At 37.2% G+C, this 22,932-nt stretch overlaps 1 protein-coding gene across 3 annotated transcripts in view; it reads left to right on the plus strand.

The window, feature by feature from the left end:
* The window catches only part of GPC3 (glypican 3), a 742,965-nt gene that overhangs the window by 644,548 nt on the left and 75,485 nt on the right, over positions 1 to 22,932 (plus strand). For all 3 annotated transcript variants that reach the window (XM_074278656.1, XM_074278655.1, XM_074278657.1), the window contains one exon: positions 1,503 to 1,653. In XM_074278656.1, the coding sequence (XP_074134757.1) occupies positions 1,503 to 1,653 (151 nt within the window). The remainder of the gene's footprint in view (positions 1 to 1,502; positions 1,654 to 22,932) is intronic.

The following is a 22,932-nucleotide window of genomic DNA, read 5'->3' on the forward strand; positions in this document are numbered from 1 at the left end:
TCAAACAAACATGTAGTCTCTGGGTGCACTTAATTGTTAACTTAGCAAACACTATGTGAGCATAATGCTATAGACAAGATACTTGGGAAAGTAAAAGAAAGGAGAGACTGGAAATTGTACCACTTTGTGTGTACATGAATACACATAAAAATGAATATAGGAGAAAGGGGCTAACCCAACTGTCCTCTGCCCTGGTCAGACCACATCTGGAGTACTATATTCTGTTGAGGGACCATGACTTAAAAGATACTGCCAAGCTGGAGAATTCTCAGAAGACAACAAAAAAAATTGGTGAGGAGAGAGGACACCATGTCTTACAAGAATCTGTTGAAGGAACTGGTTAGCCTAGAGAAAAGAAGTCTTGGGGGTATCAATCTGATCTCTGATCATGATTATTTTTGTGACCTGAGACAAGTCATTTGGTCCCCCAAGAGCTCAGTTTCCTCAAGTACAAAATGAGAGGGTTGGATTAAATGGCCTCTGACCTCTCTTCCAGCTCTGGCTCTATGATCCTATGATAATGTGTTCATGTAACTGAAGAGCTGTCATATGTAAGATGGATTAGACATTATATGCTTGGCCCTAGAGGATAGAAGTAAGAACAATGGAGGAAAGTTACAAAGAAGTAAAACTTCCTCCAAATCAGAATTCTCCCAAAGGCTGGGCAACCACCTTTTAGTTACTTACATAGAAGCTTCTTAAAAGATGCATTATTGATAGCTTTGGGTTTTCTATCATCTTCATTCCCTAATCGATTCATCCCTTGCCTCTCCTAGAAAGCCATCCTTTAGTATAAAAGAGAAGAAAAAAATTGTTTGGTATACCATACCAACCAAGCTCAACATTATATGCAATACCAAACAAACAAACAAACAAACAAACAAAAACATTCTAAAGCACTGGGTCTGGGGAGAAATGTGTATAATCATTGAGGATAAAAAATTCAGCATCTTTACTTTGGAGTAAAAGATAAATGTCAGGAAAAAAAAAAGACATTATCTGCAGTATCTTGTACCCAAATGCTCCCAACCTCTACAAGCTTTACATTATTATTTGCATTTATATCATTAACATTTACATTATCATTTCAAGCATTTAGTTTGGATTTGTTGTTGTTGCTCTTTGCACTAACATTGTTGCAGTCTTTATTTCCATTGTTTTCCTGGTTCTGCTTACTTCATGGTGCATCTGTTCATCTAAATCTTCCCATGCTCCTCTAGATTCTCGAGATTCGTTGCTTCTTTAGTGCATTGATATTCTGTTATATTCATGTATAAAAATGTGTTTAGTTATTTTCCAATCCTTGCACATCTACTTTGTTTCCATTTCTTTAATAGTGTAAAAAGGGATAATGTAGATACTTGTATATAGGGGGCGGGTGTCTCCTTCTACTTTACTTCTGTAAGATATCTGCCTTTCTCTAGGTGTAGAGGTTGATTACATAGTTTCTGAGAAGCCTTCCAGCTGTGAAATTCAATGCTTCGATGTGATTTTTCTTTCAGATCCTAAAAAGCATGGCGATTTTGAGGCGGGCCTCAGATAAGAATCGCGAAGAAGAGGTTGAAAGTGGTGATTGTGATGATGAAGATGACTGTGGTCGAGGCTCTGGTGATGAAGGGTTAAGAGTGAAGAATCAGCTTCGCTTCTTGGCAGGTAAGCACCAAAAATTCTTTTACTTAAATTCTGTACCAAAAAATATTGAATTGACCTGAGTCATTGCTGTACTCCTCCCTCGGCTCCAAACACACAAGGCTATTGGTGCATTAATGAAAGAATATTGGCATCATTGGATAGAAAAAGGAAGCTTCCAGGGTAAATCTATTCTACTCTCTTCTCCCCCAACTGTGTTTTGAATGAACAGATTCCAAATGTGGCTCTTCCTGTCCTTTTTTTTTCTTTTTCCAACCAAAGTGACTCTGACAAATTGCCTGTCCTCAATAGTAGAAGAACTTCCTTCTTGGTATGGCTCCATAGTTTATTCAGCAATTTTCTGATTATTGGAAATAGAGGATATTCCAAGTGTTTTTCTCTGATATAGTGAATAATTTTGTGAAATATGCATTCTTTTTTCCTCTTTATGATGTTTTGGGGATAAGACTCTAGAATCAGCTTAAAAGTTATGATAAATTCAATAATCTTTATTGCTGTCCAAAATGTCTGCACTTGCTTATGATCCCACTGGCAATATATTAGGGTGATTGTTTTCTGACAGCCATGGCGTCATTGGACTTTTCTCCCTATTTCCTCCATTCTAGTGGGTGTTAGTATTTACTTTAGGTTGTCTTGATAGTTATTTCTCCAATCTTAAGAACTAGCTTTCACATAGTTGTTAGCATTGTGTATTTTCTTATAAATGTCCTTTAAACACTGTTCCACTAGGAACTACGGATTATTAAATGTATAGGTTAGTGTCAGTTCTATGTGGATTCTGGATTTCAGATCTGTTTTCATCAGATTTATTTCAAATATTTTCCCCAGTTTTTTTTTTTTTTTTTTTTTTGTTGTTGTTGTTGTTAATTTTAAGGAGATTGCTTCTTATTGTGTAAAATCCTTTCAGTCTTTACATAATCAAAACCATAATTTTGTCGTAAATGATTTCTTTGTTAAAATATTTCCTTTTTCTTATGAATTTAACAATAATCATGAATAATACATGAACCCTTCAGTATATGGAAACAAATAGGGTATTGTACATAAGTCTGTGAACTTCTGTAACATTTTTAGAGTATACATTAGATTTAACACAATAGTAACACTACTGCCATGTTTGTGGCCTCTTCCAAACTTTAGTTTTCTTTGCACTTTAAATTGTTTTATTGATGCTCTTTGCTTGCAATGGGTACTTCATTACCCATTAGCATATTGCCATCTCTTTTCCCTCCAAATACAAGTTTTCCCTTAAAGAAACAGTATAGTTGATCAAAACCATCCAGCCCATGGAGGTGGGGGGCAGGCTCCTTCCTCAGCTTGCTGACGTCATCCCTCCTTCTGCTCACCTCCCTCTGCTTAATTTCATACAAGTCTGCTAAAATTTCTTTAACATGACACAATATTATCCTTTTATATTCAGAGACCACAACTGGTTCAGTCATTCTCCAGCCAATGATCTCTTTTATGGGCTTGATCAATTCCATGAGATTCATTAGATATTTGGAAAGTGCCTACTATGTGTCAGTTACTTAGCAAATGACCCTGAACTGTAAGGAACTTGTATTCTATTGAGGGGAAATATCATGTACATATAGAAATAAATACAAAAGATGTAAGAAAACACAAAATAAAAAGGACCCCCTCCTCCTCTCCACGGTTGAAACAAATAACATTGTGTTCTTTTTCTTTCAGTTTGTTCATGATTATATGTGCGTATTATAAATATAAATCTGTGTGTATATTGTTGAGATCACTGATTCAGTGACATTTAGTATACTGTATGGTAGGCACCATAGATCTAAAGCCATTGGGGGCTTGATTTTTTTTTTATGTGGGGAGGAGGTTCAAGTCTTTTTTTTTTTCTCCTGCAGCTCTAATTAAATAGTGATTCCATTCTTCATTGGGTTTTGAGTGTGGGATTATCAAACATTAATCTTTTCTATTACTTGGGTTTTGTCTCTGAATTCCCTAGTCTATTCAGCTGATCGATTTCTTGGGCTTTTTTCCATCCCTAGACAGTTTTCTAATTATCTACTATGCTAGTCTTCTTTTGTTACTATTCTTTGTCTTGGTCCTTAATATTCCTGTCCATTATTTTCCCATATTAATTTTCTTGTGACTTTATCTAATTTTGTGAAATAATCTTTTCATATGTTGATGGATACTATATTAAAGCTGAAAGTTAGTTTAGAAAGTATTTCCTTTTTTTATATTTGTCCAACCTAACCATGAGTTGTTTGTTCAATTCTTTATTTCTGTTAAAATCATTCACGAGTTATCTTTTTATATGTCTTGACAAGTTAATATCCAGATGTTTGACATTTCTCTTTCCCAGTGAGGGGAAGGGAAAAAGCATTTATATAGTGCCACTGTGTGCCAGGAACTAGGCTAAGTGCTTTTTCTGAATATTATCTTATTTAATTCTCACAAATGAGGCAAACAGGTGAAGTGACTTGCCTGGGGTCACACGGCTAGTAAATGTCTAAGGTCACATCTGAATTCAGGTCTTCCTGACTCCAGGCCAGGACTCTATCCACAGAATCATGAGCTGCCTCAGATTAGTTTCTCTTGATTCATGGTGATGGTACATGGAAATTCAGAGGACTTTTTTGTGAGTTTGCGTTGTCTTGTTATTTTACCAAAATAATTTATTAACTCCATTTTTTGTTGACTATTTTGGGTTCTCTAGGTACATAATGATGTCGTCTGTCCATGGAACTATCTAACTTTTCAGGCTTTATTAGTATTACTGAGAGTTTTAAAAACTATATTAAATAGGAGAAAAAAGTACAGCCATCACTGTTTAAAACTTGTTTTTAATGGGAATACTTTGTGTTTCCCTGCTGTATACACTATTAGTTCATATACACTATTAGTTCATGGTTTCAGATATATTCTTCTGAAAAAAAATCATATTTTAAAAAGATCCTTCTAGTCTCATATTTAAATTTCTTCCTAGTATAATTATATTTTTTTAATTTTTTGTTACATATTAAGTTCCAAGCCATCCTCCTCCCTCCCTCCCCTCCCCAAACAAGAGAAGGCTACCAATTGACATATATGTGTGCGTATTATACATTTATGTACATATATACAGGTGTGTATATATGTACATATGTGTGTGTTTATCAGTTTTTTCTCAGGAAGTAGATAACATCTTCTTTCATAGATCCTTTGTAGTTTGGATATTTATATCCAAATATTTTTGGATGTATTTTTGGATAAATACTTAGAACAGCTTGGTCATTCATTTATTCTTCAAATAACAGTACTGTTATTATATCCAACATTTTCTTGATTCTGTTCACTTCTTTCTTCATTATTTCACGGATGTCTTTTCATGTTTCTTTAAAATCAACCTGATCATCATTTCTCACAACAATGTAAACATTTAGAGACATAAGTTTTTCCTCTGATTACTACCTTTGGTGCATCCCATAGGTTTTGGTATGTTGTCTCATTTTTATCCTCTTTAATAAAATTACCTATTGTTTCCATAATTTATTCTTTAGCTCCCACATTCTTTAAGATTAGATTATTTAGTCTCCAATGAATTTTAATCTATGTTTCCATGATCCTTTATTAAATATGATTTTATTGCATTGTGATCTGAAAAGGATGTATTTCATATTTCTGCTTTTAACTATAAAGTTTTTATGCCCTAGTGTATGATCAATTTTTGTTAAATTTATTTTTTATTAATGTTATAATTATAAAAAAATTTTTTGACAGTACATATGCATGAGTAATTTTTTTAATAACATTATCCCTTGTATTCATTTTTCCAAATTTTCCCCTCCCTCCCTCTACTCCCTCCCCTAGATAACAGGCAATCCCATACATTTTATATGTGTTACAGTATAACCTAGATACAATATATGTGTGTAAATCCCATTTTCTTGTTGCACGTTAAGAATTGGTTTCCAAAGGTAGAAGTAACCTGGGTAGAGAGATAGTAGTGCTAACAGTTTACACTCAATTTGCAGTGTTCTTTCTCTGGGTGTAGTTGTTTCTGTCCATCACTGATCAAGTGGAAGTGAGTTGGATCTTCTCTTTGTTGAAGATAGCCACTTCCATCAGAATACATCTTCATACAGTATTGTTGTTGAAGTGTATAGTGATCTTCTGGTTCTGCTCATTTCACTCAGCATCAGTTCATGCAAGTCTCCAAACCTCTTTGTATTCATATGATCAATTTTTGTAAAGATACAGACAGGAAAAGGCATATTTCTTTCTGTTCCCATTCAATTCTCTCCACACATCTAGCCTAAGATTCTGTTCATCAACTTGACTTCTTTCTTATTTATTTTTGGGTTAAATTTATTTAGCTCTGAGAAGGGAAGGTTCTCTCTAATCTTTACTTCTCCTAAGAGTCCCTCCTTTATCCTTTACTCTTGCTCTACAGTTTCTTTATCTACACACCCTTGTAAGAATCCCTTCTTTATCCTATCCCTTCAACCCTCCAATTTCTCTGTAAATTTACATGACTTTTATATCCTTCTAGATGTATACTATTCCCTTTTTAACACAGTTCTGATGAGAATATGTTTCCAACACTACTACCCCTCTGCCTTCTAGTTACTTGTAATATATTCTCTTTGAGGTGGGAATTCTGAAACTTAACTATAATGTTCCTAAGAATTTTCCTTTTGGGGTCTCTTTCACTCAGTGATAGGTCATTTTTTTCCTTATTTCATTTTAAAAGACTTTGTATCTAATTGCTACCTATCATGTAGTCTTTATTTTTTTCTCTTGTTGATAAAATTATATTATTTTCCTGATATATTCCTGATAAACCATCATCACATTCCCATAGTGTCATAGGTTTAATGGGGAAAGGACTTTAGAGGTCTAATCCAATCACTGGATTTAAACCCAAGCCCAGTTGTTACTTCACCAAACCCAGTGTTACTTCTATTTCACTGTCATCTCTTGGGTGATGACAGATATCTTTTTTAAAATGTAATACTGTCTTTTAATTACAAATATTTTATTTAGTGTTTTTAGTGAAATGTTTGTAGAAGTATTTGGGGCGACAACTTTACCTCAGTGCGGTTTTGTTTATGTCTCATAGATTTCAATAAGTAGCATCTGAATTGTTACTATATTTTATGTAATTTATTATTAGTTTTTTAGAAAGTTTCCTTTTATTTTTCTAATTTGCTTTGTAAAAAGCAGCATGGTGTAGAGAGTAACTGATTTGGAGTCAGAAAGACCTGAGTTCAAATCCTGCCCAAGACAATTAACCGTGTGACCTTGAGCTAGACACTTTATTTGGGCCTCAGTTTCCTCATCTGTAAATTCTTAGAGGGTTGTCATGAAGACCAATCAAATTAATGTACATAAAGTGCTTTGTTAACCTTAAAGGATTATTATATAATTTGTTGGTTATTATTTTTATTACTTAATTTTTAAAGGACCTTAAACCACTTACTCACTACATCATTAGTTATTACTACTTTTAACCTAATTTTTTTGGAAATGTACCATATGTGATCTTTGCTTTTCTACATGTATGTGCCTCTTTGTGGCTCACACAGGTTCAACTTTTATAATAAATATAATAAAATATATTTTTTGTTTTTTCTACTAAATTCTCTCCATATTCTAACTTGTTGAATACAATGACTAAATTTGTGCTTTCTTCATTTATATTTTGGTTAATTTTTTTTCATATAATGATAATGATGTTGAAATCTCCCACTATGACTGTTTCTTTTTTTTTTCTGAGATCTAAATTTAATTTATTGTTTTTCCCAACTTAAACATTTTATTTTATTTATTTTTTATTAATTTTATAATTATAATTTTTTGACAGTACATATGCATGAGTAATTTTTTTTACAACATTATCCTTTGTATTCATTTTTCCAATTTTTCCCCTCCCTCCCTCTATTACCTCCCCTAGATGACAGGCAATTCCATACATATTAAATGTGTTATAGTATAACCTAGATATAATATATGTGTGTAAATCCAATTTTCTTGTTGCACGTTTAAGAATTGGATTCCGAAGGTATAAGTAACCTGGGTAGAAAGACAGTAGTGCAGTTTACATTCGATTCCCAGTGTTCCTTCTCTGGGTGTAGTTGTTTCTGTCCATCATTGATCAACTGGAAGTGAGTTGGCTTTTCTTTATGTTGAAGATTTCCACTTCCATCAGAATACATCCTCATACAGTATTGTTGTTGAAGTGTATAATGATCTCCTGGTTCTGCTCATTTCCCTCAGCATCAGTTCATGCAAGTCTCTCCAAACCTCTCTGTCTTCATCCTGCTGTTCATTTCTTACAGAGCAATAATATTTCACTATGACTGTTTCTTAAAATCATTTGTTATATTTTACCACAAAATTATTAAATGAATAAATTTACATGTGTGTATTTTATGCTTACATACTCTTATTTAGCATAGGACTTTCCTGGCATTATCTCTAGTATTCTTCTCTATTTGTTTTATTACTTTCTGTCCAATATCTTATTGCCTCCTTTTCCTGATTTATCAGTACCATGGCAAATGCCATTTAAGTTGACTTTGATAAATCTGAATTAAATGTGTTTTCTTTAAGCGTAATATTATTGGTTTCTGATTTTAATCCATTCTACAATTCTTATATATTTTATGAATACATTTATGAACAATATTTAGTGTTAAAATTGTTCAGTTTTTTTTCTTTAGTCAATCTCTTGTGAAGAAATATACACTTTGAATGGAATCATTTTAAACTTCTAAACCTATCGGAATTCCTAAGCAATTTAGTTTTATTTTTTGTTTTATCAGTAGCTCCTTTTTATATCACCTTTATATATCACATTTCCCAATATACTTTTCCCCTTTTCAGAAAGCCATCCCTCATAACAGAAAATAAGGAGAGGGGAGAGATCCAGCAAAACTAATGCATGAACTGAATCCAAATTCATAGGTGCCTTCTATATCCATAATAGCCAACTCTGGGGGAAAAAAGGTATTAAGGAGGTTCCTTCTCATTTCCCTTCTTCTGGGACAAGGTTGTTCCTAGTTTTTCTATCATTCAATGTCAATTAGCTTCTTATTGTCTTTCAATTTACATTGTGTAGTCACTGTCTATCATTTGTGGTTGTGATTATTTGACTTTATATGAGTTCATATTAAGCCTTTTTTCCTCTGTATTTGTCATATTCGTTGTATTTTATGACATAGTCATAGTTCGTTACAATAATGTACTCCATACTCTATTTAGCTATTCCCCAATTGGTGGGCATTTGCTTTCCTCTACTAGCTTTCAAAAAAAAAAAAAAAAGAAAGAAAGAAAAAGAAACTTCATTGGTTCCAAAGAATACTACTAAAAAATATTGGGCCAGGAGGAGGAGAAACATTTATATATTGATTGCCATGTGGTAGGCACTGATGTAAGTATTTTTGACTGTTATTATTTCTCTTTTGTGATCACTTCTACCTCTTCTTTGGTTAAGCATTCTCTCCCCCAGTTGTAAATGCAAAAGATGCCTCTTGTCAGTTGTTTTTAATGGTGTCCTTTATTATTCAGATCTCGTTATCCATTTGAGCTAATTATGGCATATGGTATATATGACATGGATCTAAACTTAATTTCTGCCCAACTAATTTCCAGTTTTCCCATTAATTCTTGTCAAACTGAAAGCTTTTCCCTAATTTGCTTGGGAGTTTACTGAATACTGGATTATCAAATACAATGATATCTGGTCTGTTTATAGAAGTGACTATCATTACCTCAGGCTGGTTCTTTTTCAAAGGGAGTAGTTTCACTTTGGGATTGTTACTTTCTTCCTTGTCCCCACTACCTCGGCTCCCATGCTACTTTCTGGAAGAGCCCTTCTGAAAGCTTTAATGATTAAGCTAATACAAAACTAGGAGAGTTCTCACATTATGTTTGGAACTCTTATCTTGGCTGTTTTAAATGCTTATCATTTGGGCTGGGAGGCCTGTTTGCTGTCAGAAGACTTCCTTGAAACAAGTACATCTCTCTATAAACTTTTCAAAATGTTTGCTTTTCAAATATTCATTTCCTGTCTTCATAAAAATGCTGGATTTTACTAGGGAGATAATACCGGGTTCACAGCTCACACTTGATAATTTTGTAAATGCTGTATCACAATTTCTGCTCTCTTCATTTGTCATCCTTGAAAGGTCTGTTGTCACCTTAATTATTGTTCCTTGGTAAATGATTTACTTTCTCACTGGCAGTTAACAGTATCTTCCCCTCCCCCCTTATCTTTGTAGTCCTTGACTTTAACTGCACTACATCTAGGCATGTTAGATCTTGGGTTCTTGCTTGTGGGCATCTTTTATACTCTTTCTAGTTGTATTCTACCAGGTGTTTTGAGCAATTCTGGGAACTTTTCTGGGGTGATGTCCTAAAACTTGAGTGCTCCAGTTCTTTGGGTTTTCTCAGTTCTTGGGGGGTCACTCCATACTGATCTCTCCTTCAGGTCTTCTTGGGGGGATTAAAAGTATGCCACCTACAATAAGAGAGACTGAGGCAGAGGTCTGAGCCAATGGCACTTTATCAGGGAATCCTCTACTGAAGTGGACCTCAGATCTTCCTCATGATCCAAGTTGCCCCCTTCCTCTTGGAGATATACTTTTATAGGGTTACAAGTATGCTAATACAGAACAGCGATTTCATTGGTTAATGTAATACATAGGATAAAATATGAACACTAGCAGGAACACGAATTGGGTGAAGCTATTACAGTCCGTGACCTAAGTGGGCATAAGATGGTCACCTGCTCCTGCTGGACAAGTGATTGGTCCAGAGGCGCAGAAATACTTTGGGGGACTTTCCATGTAGTTGTAATCTCTGCCACACTGGACTTAGTCACTATCACAAGTATAGTTAAGCAAGTGAACTTAGCACCTGTAGCTCTCAGGTCTGGAGCCTTATTTATAGATATGATTCTATCAAATTGATTAATACTGAATGGAATAGAGTAGGGGGTCAGATGAATTCTCTCTCATAGGTCTCTAATTTTTCTAATAGTTTCAATGATTCAGTGATTTTTTTTGAGCCAGCATTTCCAGCTGCTCTTCACTTTGCCCAATTCCATTTTCCACTACAGTAAGTCTGCTCTTTGTTGCTTCTCCGGAATTTTAGAAACTTTCTACCATAGACTCCATTTACTACATTAAATTCCTCTTATATCCTTTTTTTTTAACATCTTTGAACTGTTTTGGGCTGTTTTCTTCCAGTTTCTCTTATATTTGGGCCTGTGGTTTTGTTAGTGTTGCTTAATTTCTTTTTGTGTGTCATTTACCTGGGGACAGAAGGGCTCTCAGAGGGGCTTGGCAGGTTCAGGAGTTGTTCAGCATTTTCAGATTGTATACTCTTTGGCTTTCACAATTTTCAAAAGTAGCTGGGTGGTTTTCCCACCTTTGTGTGAATATTTCAGCCAAGTTTCTTCTCTCTGCTGTTTCTCATGGATTGTAGCAGTATCTTGCCACTTACTCTGACATCTTAGATATCCCCTCTTCCCCCAGATCTTTCTATTTTGTACTGCTATGGAATTATCCCATCCCTTTCCTTTCAACCTCTCTCGTCACCATTTCACTTCAACATTTATGAAGAACCTACTATGTGCCATGTCCTGCATGGAAATGCAAAAGGAAAAATACCACTGTTGTCACCTTCGGGAGCTTATAGTCCAATGGGGAAATATGGTAGATACACACTAGATGTAGGAGCAGAGGAATAGAAAGGGGAGACCACATGGAGTAATACTGTCCCCAAAATAGTCACAAGATGGGTCAGGCTGAGAGTCTCTGGCAGATTCTAGCTTGCCCCTAGAGGTTTGTGGAACTCCGTGTTCAGCACTGGAAAGCTGATGAAAAGAGAGTGAGAATGATCCACAGGTTCCCACCCAACTTAAATTGTCCCCAGGAGATGATGAGCCATATGAGATTTTTTCCTATTTGCACACAACAGCAGAGGATTATTTTACTACTTGATTTCCTCTTCTTTAGATAGCTTCGTACCTTAATGAAATGTTTTTGCTATCAGATTAGTTTCCTTTCACGTGGTCAGGCAATATAGAATATTATTATGCTAGACAGGGCCTTGAGCTGTGGTTTGCATAATGGGTTTCTCAAACCACCTCCCCAGAAATTAGGAAAAGTAGCAAGAGACTCTAAAATCAGAATTCTTTTTTTTAAATTTTAATTTTATTTTAATTTTTAAATTAATTTTTATAATTATAACTTTTTTTTGACAGTACATATGCATAGGTAATTTTTTTTTACAACATTATCCCTTGTACTCCCTTCTGTTCCGAATTTTTCCCCTCCTTCCCTCCACCCCCTCCCCTAGATGGCAGGCATTCCCATACATATTAAATGTCTTATAGTATATCTTAGGTACAATATATATGTGCAGAACCGAATTTTGTTGTTGTTGTTGTTGCAAAGGAAGAATTGTATTCAGAAGGTAAAAATAATCTGGGAAGAAAAACAAAACAAACAAACAAACAAACAAAAATGCTCACAGTTTATACTCATTTCCCAGTGTTCCTTTTCTGGGTGTAGCTGATGCTATCCACCATTGATCAATTGGAATTGGATTAGCTCTTCTCTTTGTTGAAGATATCCACTTCCATCAGAATACATCCTCATACAGTATCATTGTTGAAGTGTATAATGATCCCCTAGTTCTGCTCGTTTCACTCAGCATCAGTTGATGTAAGTCTCTCCAAGCCTCTCTGTATTCATCCTGCTGGTCATTTCTTACAGAACAATAATATTCCATAACATTCACATACCATAATTTACCCAACCATTCTCCAATTGATGGGCATCCATTCATTTTCCAGTTTCTAGCCACTACAAAAAGGGCTGCCACAAACATTTTGGCACATACAGGTCCCTTTCCCTTCTTTAGTATTTCCTTGGGATATAAGCCTAGTAGTAGCACTGCTGGGTCAAAGGGTATGCACATTTTGATAACTTTTTGGGCATAATTCCAGATTGCTCTCCAGAATGGTTGGATTCTTTCACAACTCCACCAACAATGCATCAGTGTCCCAGTTTTCCCACAGCCCTTCCAACATTCATTGTTATTTGTTCCTATCATCTTAGCCAATCTGACAGGTGTGTAATGATATCTCAGAGTTGTCTTAATTTGCATTTCTCTGATCAATAGTGATTTGGAACACTCTTTCATATGAATGGAAATAGTTTTAATTTCATCATCTGAAAATTGTCTGTTCATATCCTTTGACCACAAAATCAGAATTCTTAAGAGATTTCAAGGAGCCTGTGCTTTCTCTAATTAGCTTCCACTCCTATGGAAGCCAAGTATTCCCATTGTTCCCATTGTAACTGTTTCTTGGATTGCTAGATCTGATCTGGCTCTTACTTCTCACTGGTAGGAGGTAGTAATTAGGCCACAATCCATTCTTCTTCCTCCTCACCCCAAACCCTCCATGTTGCTGGAGGTACAATTTAAACATGGCCTAGGCTACCAAAAAAAAATTATTCCTTCTACATTCTCCCTCTCAAGAGGCCTCATAGATACATAGTAAAACTTCTTCACTAACCTGTTCCTCCTAGACATTTCTAAGCTTGGTAGTGCTTTCTAATGCAGCCCTAGAACCAATGACTTATCAGTAGAACCCAGTGTTCTCTCATTGCCCACAATCCTATTGGGAAGTGTAAAGCCATATGGTTCTGCTTGCTGCTCCGCCATTCCGTGTTGGAGTAGATTGAACGTTGAACTTCAAGTCAGAAAGGTCTGTATCTGAATATCCCCTGGCAGCCGATGTGACTCGGTGAACCTCAGTTTTCTGCAGTGAAACAATAATACCTCTGCTCCCTACCTCATTGCTGTTTGTCCTTCACACTCAAAGATATCACCAATGATATCACAGTATCGTGGTTAAGTATGAGCTCAGAAGGCTCAAACGTTACCCGTTGGCGCAAACCATGGTTTGAATACATGGAATGGATACCTCTAGATAGTCTACCTCTCAGACCTGTGGAGGAGGTAGGAATTTATGACCAGAGGAGAACTAGAGATCATTATTGATCACAAAATAGAAGATTTTGATTACATCAAATTAAAAAGCAAACAAAAATACAAAATTTAAAAGTACAAACAAAACTAATGCAAACAAGATTAGAAGGGAAGTAACAAATTGGGAAAATATCTCTACAGTTAAAGGTTCTGATAAAGGCCTCATTTCCAAAATATATAGAGAACTGACCCTAATTTATAAGAAATCAAACCATTCTTCAATTGATAAATGGTCAAAGGATATGAACATTCAATTCTCAGATGATGAAATTGAAACTATATCCACTCTTATGAAAGAGTCTTCCAAATCACTATTGATCAGAGAAATGCAAATTAAGACAACTCTGAGATACCACTACACACCTGTCAGATTGGCTAAGATGACAGGAACAAATAATGATTAATGTTGGAGGGAATGTGGGAAAACTGGGACACTAATGCATTGTTGGTGGAGTTGTGAAAGAATCCGGCCATTCTGGAGAGCAATTTGGAACTATGCCCAAAAAGTTATCAAACTGTGCATACCCTTTGATCCAGCAGTGCTAGTACTGGGCTTATATCCCAAAGAAATACTAAAGAAGGAAAAGGGACCTGTATGTGCCAAAATGTTTGTGGCAGCTCTTTTTGTAGTGGCTAGAAACTGGAAAATGAATGGATGCCCATCAATTGGAGAATGGTTGGGTAAATTGTGGTATATGAATGTTATGGAATATTATTGCTCAGTAAGAAATGACCAGCAAGAGGAATACAGAGAGGCTTGGAGAGACTAACATCAACTGATGCTGAGTGAAATGAACAGAACCAGAAGATCACTGTACACTTCAACAACAATACTGTATGAGGATGTATTCTGATAGAAGTGGATATCTTCAACATAAAGAAGATCCAACTCACTTCCACTTGATCAGTGATGGACAGAAACAACTACACCCAGAGAAGGAACACTGGGAATTGAGTGTAAACTGTTAGCACTACTATATCTATCTACCCAGGTTACTTCTACCTTCGGAATCCAATTCTTAACGTACAAGAAAATGGTATTTACACACATATATTGTATCTAGGTTATACTGTAACACATTTAATATGTATGGGAATGCCTGTCATGTAGGGGAGGGAGTAGAGGGAGGGAGGGGAAAATTTGGAAAAATGAATACAAAGTATAATGTTATAAAAAATTACTCATGCATATGTACTGTCAAAAATATTTATAATTATAAAATTAATTTTAAAGAAAGGAATGGATGCCTCTAAATTTGTCTCATGTTTCTTTTGTGCTGCTGTAATTCTGCTTTGCTCATGGAGCAGAGTGCCTTAGGGCATGCCATGCTGAGCGGTCCTGTGCCAGCATCTTTCATGTCTCACAACCGACATCATAGTTCTAGAGAGACTTTGAGAGCATCCTTGTATTGCTGCTTCCAAACCTCCATGAGAATTGTCTGTAAAATAAGGCCCTTAGATATTCAAACAAGATGGCCAACCCACTGGAGTTGTGCTCACTGCTCTGGCATGAGGCTCAACAGGGATAACAAGAATACAAAACTTTTATAGATCTTTAAGTGATAAATAAATGCCAAACACTAAAATAATGAAAATAGGAAAAAAAGGGAGAAATATGAGGTATAAAGGTAGAGGTATAGTCAAAATGGGATAAAAGTAGCCCCTTATCCCACATTAAGAGGATTCATTCTTCCGAACAGCAGCACATCCACTTTTGTCTTTGCATGCCTGGGGCCTGGCACAAGAGATGTCTCTAAGTCTTAGTTTCCCATTCTGGAAAATGAAGGGATTGGAGTAGACGGTATTTAATCTAGTCACTAGATGGTACTATGCTTGTAAAGCTGGGCAGACCTCAATTCATATCTGGCCTTAAGACACATTAGCTGTATGACCACATGCAAGCTTCAGACTGCCTTAATTTTCCTCATCTATAAAATGGAAATAATAATCACACCTAATAAACAGGCTTCTTGTGAAGACAAAATGAGATTATTTACAATGCTCTTTACAAACTTCCAACATAACTACAAACAAGTTCTATATAAATGCTAGCTATTCTTTTCCTTATTTCTATGAATTAAGGCTTCTCAGTGAGCATTAGTGAGCAATTTGTCTAGACATGGTCTTTCCCTGAATGTCATTCTCTAAGTCTCTGCTACAGGCCTCTCAGCCTTGGAATGACTAGGTGCGGGACTCTGGGCAAGTCACTTCACCCTGCTTGCCTCAATTTTTCTCATCTGTAAAATGAGCTGTAGGAAAAATGGCAATCCCCTCCAGTATCTCTGTGAAGAAAACCCTAAATGAGTTCAAAAAGAGTTGGACATAACTGAAAAATGACTGAACAATAAGAGATAAATGTGATGCAGAGTAGAATGAAATGGTTTGATTCAGATACAGCTGTCTAAATTTTTTAAGGAGAAAAATCACTTTCATCTGAAGATATCAGGGAAGGCCTCATGGAGGAGGTAGAACATGAATTTGAACCCTGAAGGGAGAGAAAGGAGTGGAGAGAAAAGGTGGAGATAAGGAGAAAGTATATCGCCGACATGGCAGCAGGGAAGGAATCTGTGAAAATTTATCAGAGCTGGCTAGAATAGTCTGATTTGCCTGGGATATAGATTATCTTAAATGGTGTAGGGTACAATACATTGTCTTCAGATTGTAGAGCTTCATGAATGCAATGCTAAAGAGTTTGTATTCTATGCTATAAGCAATAGGGAGCCATTGACAGTTCTTGGACAGAAAAAAAACAGACATGGTTAAACCTAAGAATCAAAGAATCCCAGTTGAAAAAGACCTCAGAGGTCCCTTCAGAGGGAAGAATATTTTGACAGCTGCGTAAAAGGTGATAGGAAAGGATGGGAGCAGGAAAATCTGTTAGGAATCTATTACATAGTTCAGGCAAGAGGTAATGAGGTCTTGACCTGGAGAAGTGGGCATGAGAGCAAAGCAAAGAGATCTTACCATTCTTCTATCTCTTTCCCTTCCCCCCACTCTTGAAAAAAAGTTGCTGAGGGGCCAGTGTGTGTTTCCTCCAACCTTTACCACATCAGCTTCTGCTGCTCACCAACATCACTGTGTGCAGAGCACCAGGGGCTTTAGCCATTAATAGAGAACAGTTGTTGGCTCAGCATTCTTCCCTACCAGATGTTACTCTCTGCAGTTGTTTTAAAATCTGGAGACAAAACAAAATTGAAAAAAAATAACAATTAGAAAACATTTTTAAAAATCCCTCGCTTTGCACTTCTCTTTTAATTATATAAAGTCAGAAGATGGAGATTTAAACCTTAGAAATACTACCGTGGGTATTGGGCATGTGACTTAAGATTCCTTTCTAGAACAACTGTATGCACACAGGAAAAGGGAGGTCAAGGTTAATAGCTTAACTCTAATTGTAAGCTGCTAGACCCCACAGGATAACAAATGAATTATTTTGCCTCAGTGAGAAAAGCAGATGATAATAATATGAGAAATAGTTCCTATTTAAGGCTTACAAAGCAGCACTCCAACACAAGCTCTAGGATTTTGGGCCCATGATTGATGAACATTCCCCACACTCAACATGCTATTTGTGTATGTTCATATTGCCATGCCACAATACCTATCTACCCCACCCTGCTCCCAAATAACCCAGCTTCCTAAAATGTGACTAAATCCCTATATAGGGTCTCATAGCTTAATGCATGGGTTCCAAAATTATGATTTATTATCAGTAAATGTTGGATTTGTATACCTATTTTATACACCTGGGGTTGCATAAAAATTTCTTAAGTGAAAAGGACTCACCAGTGGAAAAAGTGGAAGAAGCCCTGCCATATACAGACAGCTCTCAGATCAATCAATTCAACACAGCCATCCTTAGAAAGTTGATATTAATCACTTGTCCTATGACTCTACACACTATCCCTGTTACTTTCCTTGGTTACCACTACACTACCTGTGTTAACTTTCCCTATTAGAATGCAAACTTTTTAAGGGCAAGGACTGTTTTTCTTTTTTGTTATTTGTATCCTCCGATATTAGCACAGAATGCTTTTGAATTTCCTTCATCCATTCATAACAGTTTCCCTATTTAAAAAAAAAAAAACTTGGGAGGTAACTAGTACAAGCATTACTACCCCCATTTTACAAATAAGAAAATTGGGAGAACTTCTAGCAAGATAGCCAAGGGGCTATGAAAAGATATCCTCACAATAAAAAATCCTCTCAGAAAGTGAGCAGATGGATATTAAAGAAAAAGACAATTTCACATTACAATGAACCTAATACTTAAGGAAAAAATGTAAGAAGCAACCTTCAGAAAAAGGGAATAAAGCTGTAACTACAATTCAATCTCCAGAAACGAGATTAAAACAAGTTCCCAATGTCCCAGAATGATGAAGATGCTTAATGAAAGTACTAAAGGAAGAGGTGAAGGAATGATATTAGAGATCTTAAAAATGTCAAAAAGAAAACCAGTGTTTTGGGGGGAATAGTGTAGAATTTTAATAAAATACTGAGACTGTGAAATAGAATGGAAAGGATAATGCAAAAATGCAATATTTAAAATAAAATATTGGAACAAAGTGAAAAGATATAAAAGTTGATAACTAAATGCAGGAGCAATTGCTCTCAAAGAAAGTTGTGGGAAAATCTGAAAATATTGATATGCCATTTTTAAAAGTACAAACAAAAAATTAATACTATACTTCAAATAAATATATAAGAAAATAAAGTATTACCTTATAGAAATTTATAGTACACCATTAAAAAGAACCCAAAGACCAATTTATCCAGATATGTAGTGTCCAAGTTGAAGTACTTCAACACAGACTTATCCAGACATCCAGAAAAACAACAACTGGCAAAACTCCACCAAGAGCAGTTAACATTTCTAATTATACGTCTTCCTTTATTCATGTAAAGAGTGTTTTGTGATTATATTCATATAAGTCGTGATTATTAATTTTTTTGATCAGCTACTCTTAGATAATTAGAAAAAATCCACAATACCTACAAAATGCCTATCTTTTCTTGCTGTCTTTTGTTAGTAAGAGAGTCTCCCTAAGACTTTCTCCAATTTATCCCGTATATATCTTATTTGTACATCGCGGTTTACATTTCATCTTGCTCATTAGACCATGAGTATAAGAGCTGGAACTGGTGGATTTTTGCCTTTCTTTGTATCCTTAGTCCTTAGCGCAGTGCCTGCATCATAGTAAGTGCTAAATAATTAACTTGATATCTAGAAAGGCTGATGATTTTGTGGGTTGGTGTTATTAAACTTTTCACTGTATCTTAATGACTCTCTAAAGAAACCATCCTGTCATCTGAAAACAGATAACATGGGCTCTTCTTGGCCTGGGCTTCTTTCAGTTTCTTATTCTAGTCTGATTGCCATACTTACTAAGATGTACAGATGTAGAGATTTTCTGGACCATGCTTTGAGAACCACTGCTCTATTAATAGCATGCTTTTCGTGCCTCTTTTGTTATCGATACGATTGCTATGTTTACGGTTTTCCTACCATTAAACCATTCCTTCCTTCCAATTATGAATCCAGACTGGTCCCATTTTCCTTAATTTTTCAGAGGAGTCAAACTAAGGTCTTAGACAATAAGGGACCTGGCCAAGATCAAGTAGTAAAACATGGTGCGTCCAGACCTTGAATCCAAATCCTTAGACTCCCTTGTTCTTTCCCTACATCATTACAATTCAGTGAGAGAAAATGGAAATTTATATCCAGGTGTTCTGACAAACACTTTTCAGTGCAGCTGGACAGGAGTGGGATGAGAGTGATGGCATTTTCAAACAACTCCTTACCCTGTTATTAGCCTAGGGTGCTTTGTAAGTGGAAAGGTATTTGAACAATGGCAAATATGCTCCTCCTGATGTCTAAACAGCTACTGAGTCCCGATGGTTGTGGGCACTTGCACCATCACCAGCTTGGGTTGCTTTTCTTGGAGGAAATAAGACCACAGCCTCTTTTTATACTTTTCCCTTCAGAGACAAACCATCTCCTTTCACCCTGAATTACATTCCAAGGGAGCACATAGGAGATGAAGCCTAGACATAGTCATCGTACCTTTGAACCAGAAATCAAGTAGGCGGTACTGGCAGATGTATAGATAGAAGAATCTGGCCTGGGAAAGTGCCAACCCTGAGTTGTTCGTTGAACACACACAGAAATATCTTCTCTGTAACCCACATAGCAATAGAGCCTGTTGCTTGATTGCAGATTTGGGATGGTACTCCCCAAAATGATGTGGCTCCGACCAGCAAATGATATCAGAAAATGGAGGGGTGACCTAAATAGATGCCTAGCAAGAACATGGTTATTGGGTGTGATTTTTTTTCATGTTCACACCTCAAATGATTTGAATCATGTAAGGGTGCTAGGAGAGAAAGATGGCCAAGCTGGGAAAGAAAGCCAAGTCAATCCTTCTTCTTCCCAAGAACCTCCACTTTAGTACAGGTGGTCCAGGGTTCTGAGGTTCTTCCAAAGAATCACAATCTCTGGCAAGCCCGGTCCTGCCCTGCTGGAAAACCTAATGAGTACCTCTCAGCAGGCTGTGTCTGCTGTCCAGGATCCAGTCCTGTCAAGTTCAAAGAGTCTCATCACTAGGTTGGCCATGGCAGTTCTTCAAGACCATCTGCTAATTCAGAGTCGGTGGAGGAAGAGTTCCCCAATGACCAAATCATTTATCTATGACACATGACTTTGTCAGAAGCATAAAAGAGTAATATGATGGTTCCCGCCATCAACTGACCCCTGTTCAATTCAGTTCTTGTGAACTGCCAAGGCCAAAACATTCGCACTCTGTGACCAACATGGTCAGTGAGCTTCTTAACACTATGCTGTTCTTCAGATGACAGGCATCCAATCTGTCACCGGAGCCAGCCAAACCCAGGTCTTCCTAGGTTTGGAGAGCTGCCCGAGTTTTGATCTGCCAGCACAGCCCTTTGGAAACCTTCAGAGAAAGATCTATCTTGTCAATAGGGGAGGGCTCTTGGAGGGATCTGCCTTTCAAAGTCCGCCTCCTCGCTCTTGTAACATCCTTACACAGTTCGGGAACTGCTTGGCCATTCCTTCTGGCACAAGGCTACCATGCCGTCCACAAGTTTCTCAGAAGACATTTTCTTTTTACCACAGCTTCTAAATAAAATCTCCCCTGCTTTATTTTGCATTATCTTTGATTTTTTAGAGGACAAGAAATAATCCACATTCCTCTATTCTTTGATTTTTAAAGTACTTGCACATCCATTATCTCATTTAATCCTTACAATCCTTTAGCCACCTTGTACTTTCCACCCCCCCCCCCATTTTTCAGAGGGGAAGATTGAGCTGTATGGAGGCAAAGTGACGTTTCCAGGATCATCTGGCTAATAATTGGTAGAGTTGAACTTTGAACCCAGATCTTTTGGCTTCAAGTTCCAGTGTCTTTTCTAGGCTATTATCATCCAGGAACATTTATAATCATTTTATTTACCTAACTTATCTCATAGATTTCATATTTTGAGGGGAAAAATTTGGCTTTTTGGGTTTTTTTCCCCCCAAGGAAATCCACTCTTGGTGCTGGCCTACATGCACATGTGGAGAAAAGGAGTCTGCTGAGCCTGGCGAAATAGTCAGTTGTAAACACAATGTGCGTGTTCCCAAGGTTACATGTTTTTCTTTTCGACTGGCTGTTTGTGAGAAACACCACCCTTATGTGGACAGCAGCCATCAGTTTAATATGCCATTAGCTTGAAAAGAGAATTATCCACATAGTCAATTAATAGACTGATGATTGGTGGACTTCAGTAGTAACCAAAGAACAATGGAACTGAAGCCATTCCAAGAGCTCTGACTGGACCAAACAGTCAATGGGAGAGCAGCAAAGCAGCCCAGTTGCCACATTTAGACTCGGGCTGCATGTTGCCAAACATCTGGATTAAAACTGAGGAATTCTGTCTATTACCCAGCTATGGCATTTGGAAGTTTTCCATGTCCATCCAGATGTTTGGCATCATGTAAACACAACTTTAGTGTGTGCTTCCCTCTTGCATCAGTTGGAATCCTGTCCCACACTGGGTAGGATAATGGTAATCAGAAGAAATCAAATTGGTGTCCCATTTTAAGGTTTACCAAGACCTTGCTTTGCACCAGCCCTATGAGAAAGGGCTCATGGCAAAAGATCATTCCCATTTTGTAGACTGTGAAAATAGAAATTGCCCAAGATTCCATATTAGGTTCTGGAGGTTGGGCTCAAACTCGGGTCTTCTGCCTCCAATTGACTCCAAGCCATTCTTTGTCCCTGAGTGGCTGGAACTCAGAGTCGTGCAGGCCAGTTCTTGAATCCTGCCCTGACCTTTCTTAGCTCGGTAACCCGGCCATGTCACTGAAATCCCCTGAGCACCCATTTCCTACTCTGTACAATGGGGATTCTGATCCAAGCCAACTCATGAGCACTAAATGAGATCACGGATGCAAAGGGCTTCACAAAGCTGAAAGCATTGCAGGAATATGAGGTGCGTTTGTTGTCCCCACCATGCTGCTAACCTACAGGTGACGTTGGGAGCAGCCTTGAAGCAAGTGGCATTGAGGGCAAACATGGGGTCCCCATCCAATGGAGAATAGTAGCAGAAGGTATGCAAGAGGAAAGCAAGACAGTGGAGTGAAGATTAGCGTGGGAGGTTGGAGCGGAGAATCTCTCTTGTTTGTTTTTGTGCACATGTCCCCAATTATGAATTTTTGTAACTTTCCCTCAGCAAACGGATACTTAAGAACGTCAAAGAGTGTTTGTTCCAGGGAGCATTCTTTTCAACCTTCTTTGTCACTCATGGGCTCTGGATTTGTTTGGCCACTCGAAGTATCCCATTTTCATTTCTCCTTGATTGTTTCCAGGCTTGGGGCCTTCCTCATTCTGTGTTACAAAAACAAGCCCAGGAGACACTCCCTGCTGCCAAACTGCATGTGTTTACATCAAAGGGGGTTCGTCCCGTTTAGTCTCATAGAGGGAGCGGGGCACTGTGGGGCATGAAGGCTGAAGAGGGCAAAGGCAATGTCTCTCAAAGCCTGCAGGAGCATCTGTGGGACGCTCCAACTGCTCCGAGGCCGTGGGGAACAGCTGGAGCAAGAAGTGACTAACAGCAGCAGCCTTTCAGCTGCAATCTTCAGGCGGAGCCAAAGAATCGGAAGGGGGCAAACATCTCTAGGATCAGACCGACCTCCACGTGGTGTGAAGTGTAGAGTTCAGGTAGAGCAAGAGCAGATAAGAAGCCATTTGAGAACGGGAGGTA

This window comes from Sminthopsis crassicaudata, chromosome X (assembly GCF_048593235.1).
Source record: "Sminthopsis crassicaudata isolate SCR6 chromosome X, ASM4859323v1, whole genome shotgun sequence".
NCBI lineage: Eukaryota > Metazoa > Chordata > Mammalia > Dasyuromorphia > Dasyuridae > Sminthopsis > Sminthopsis crassicaudata.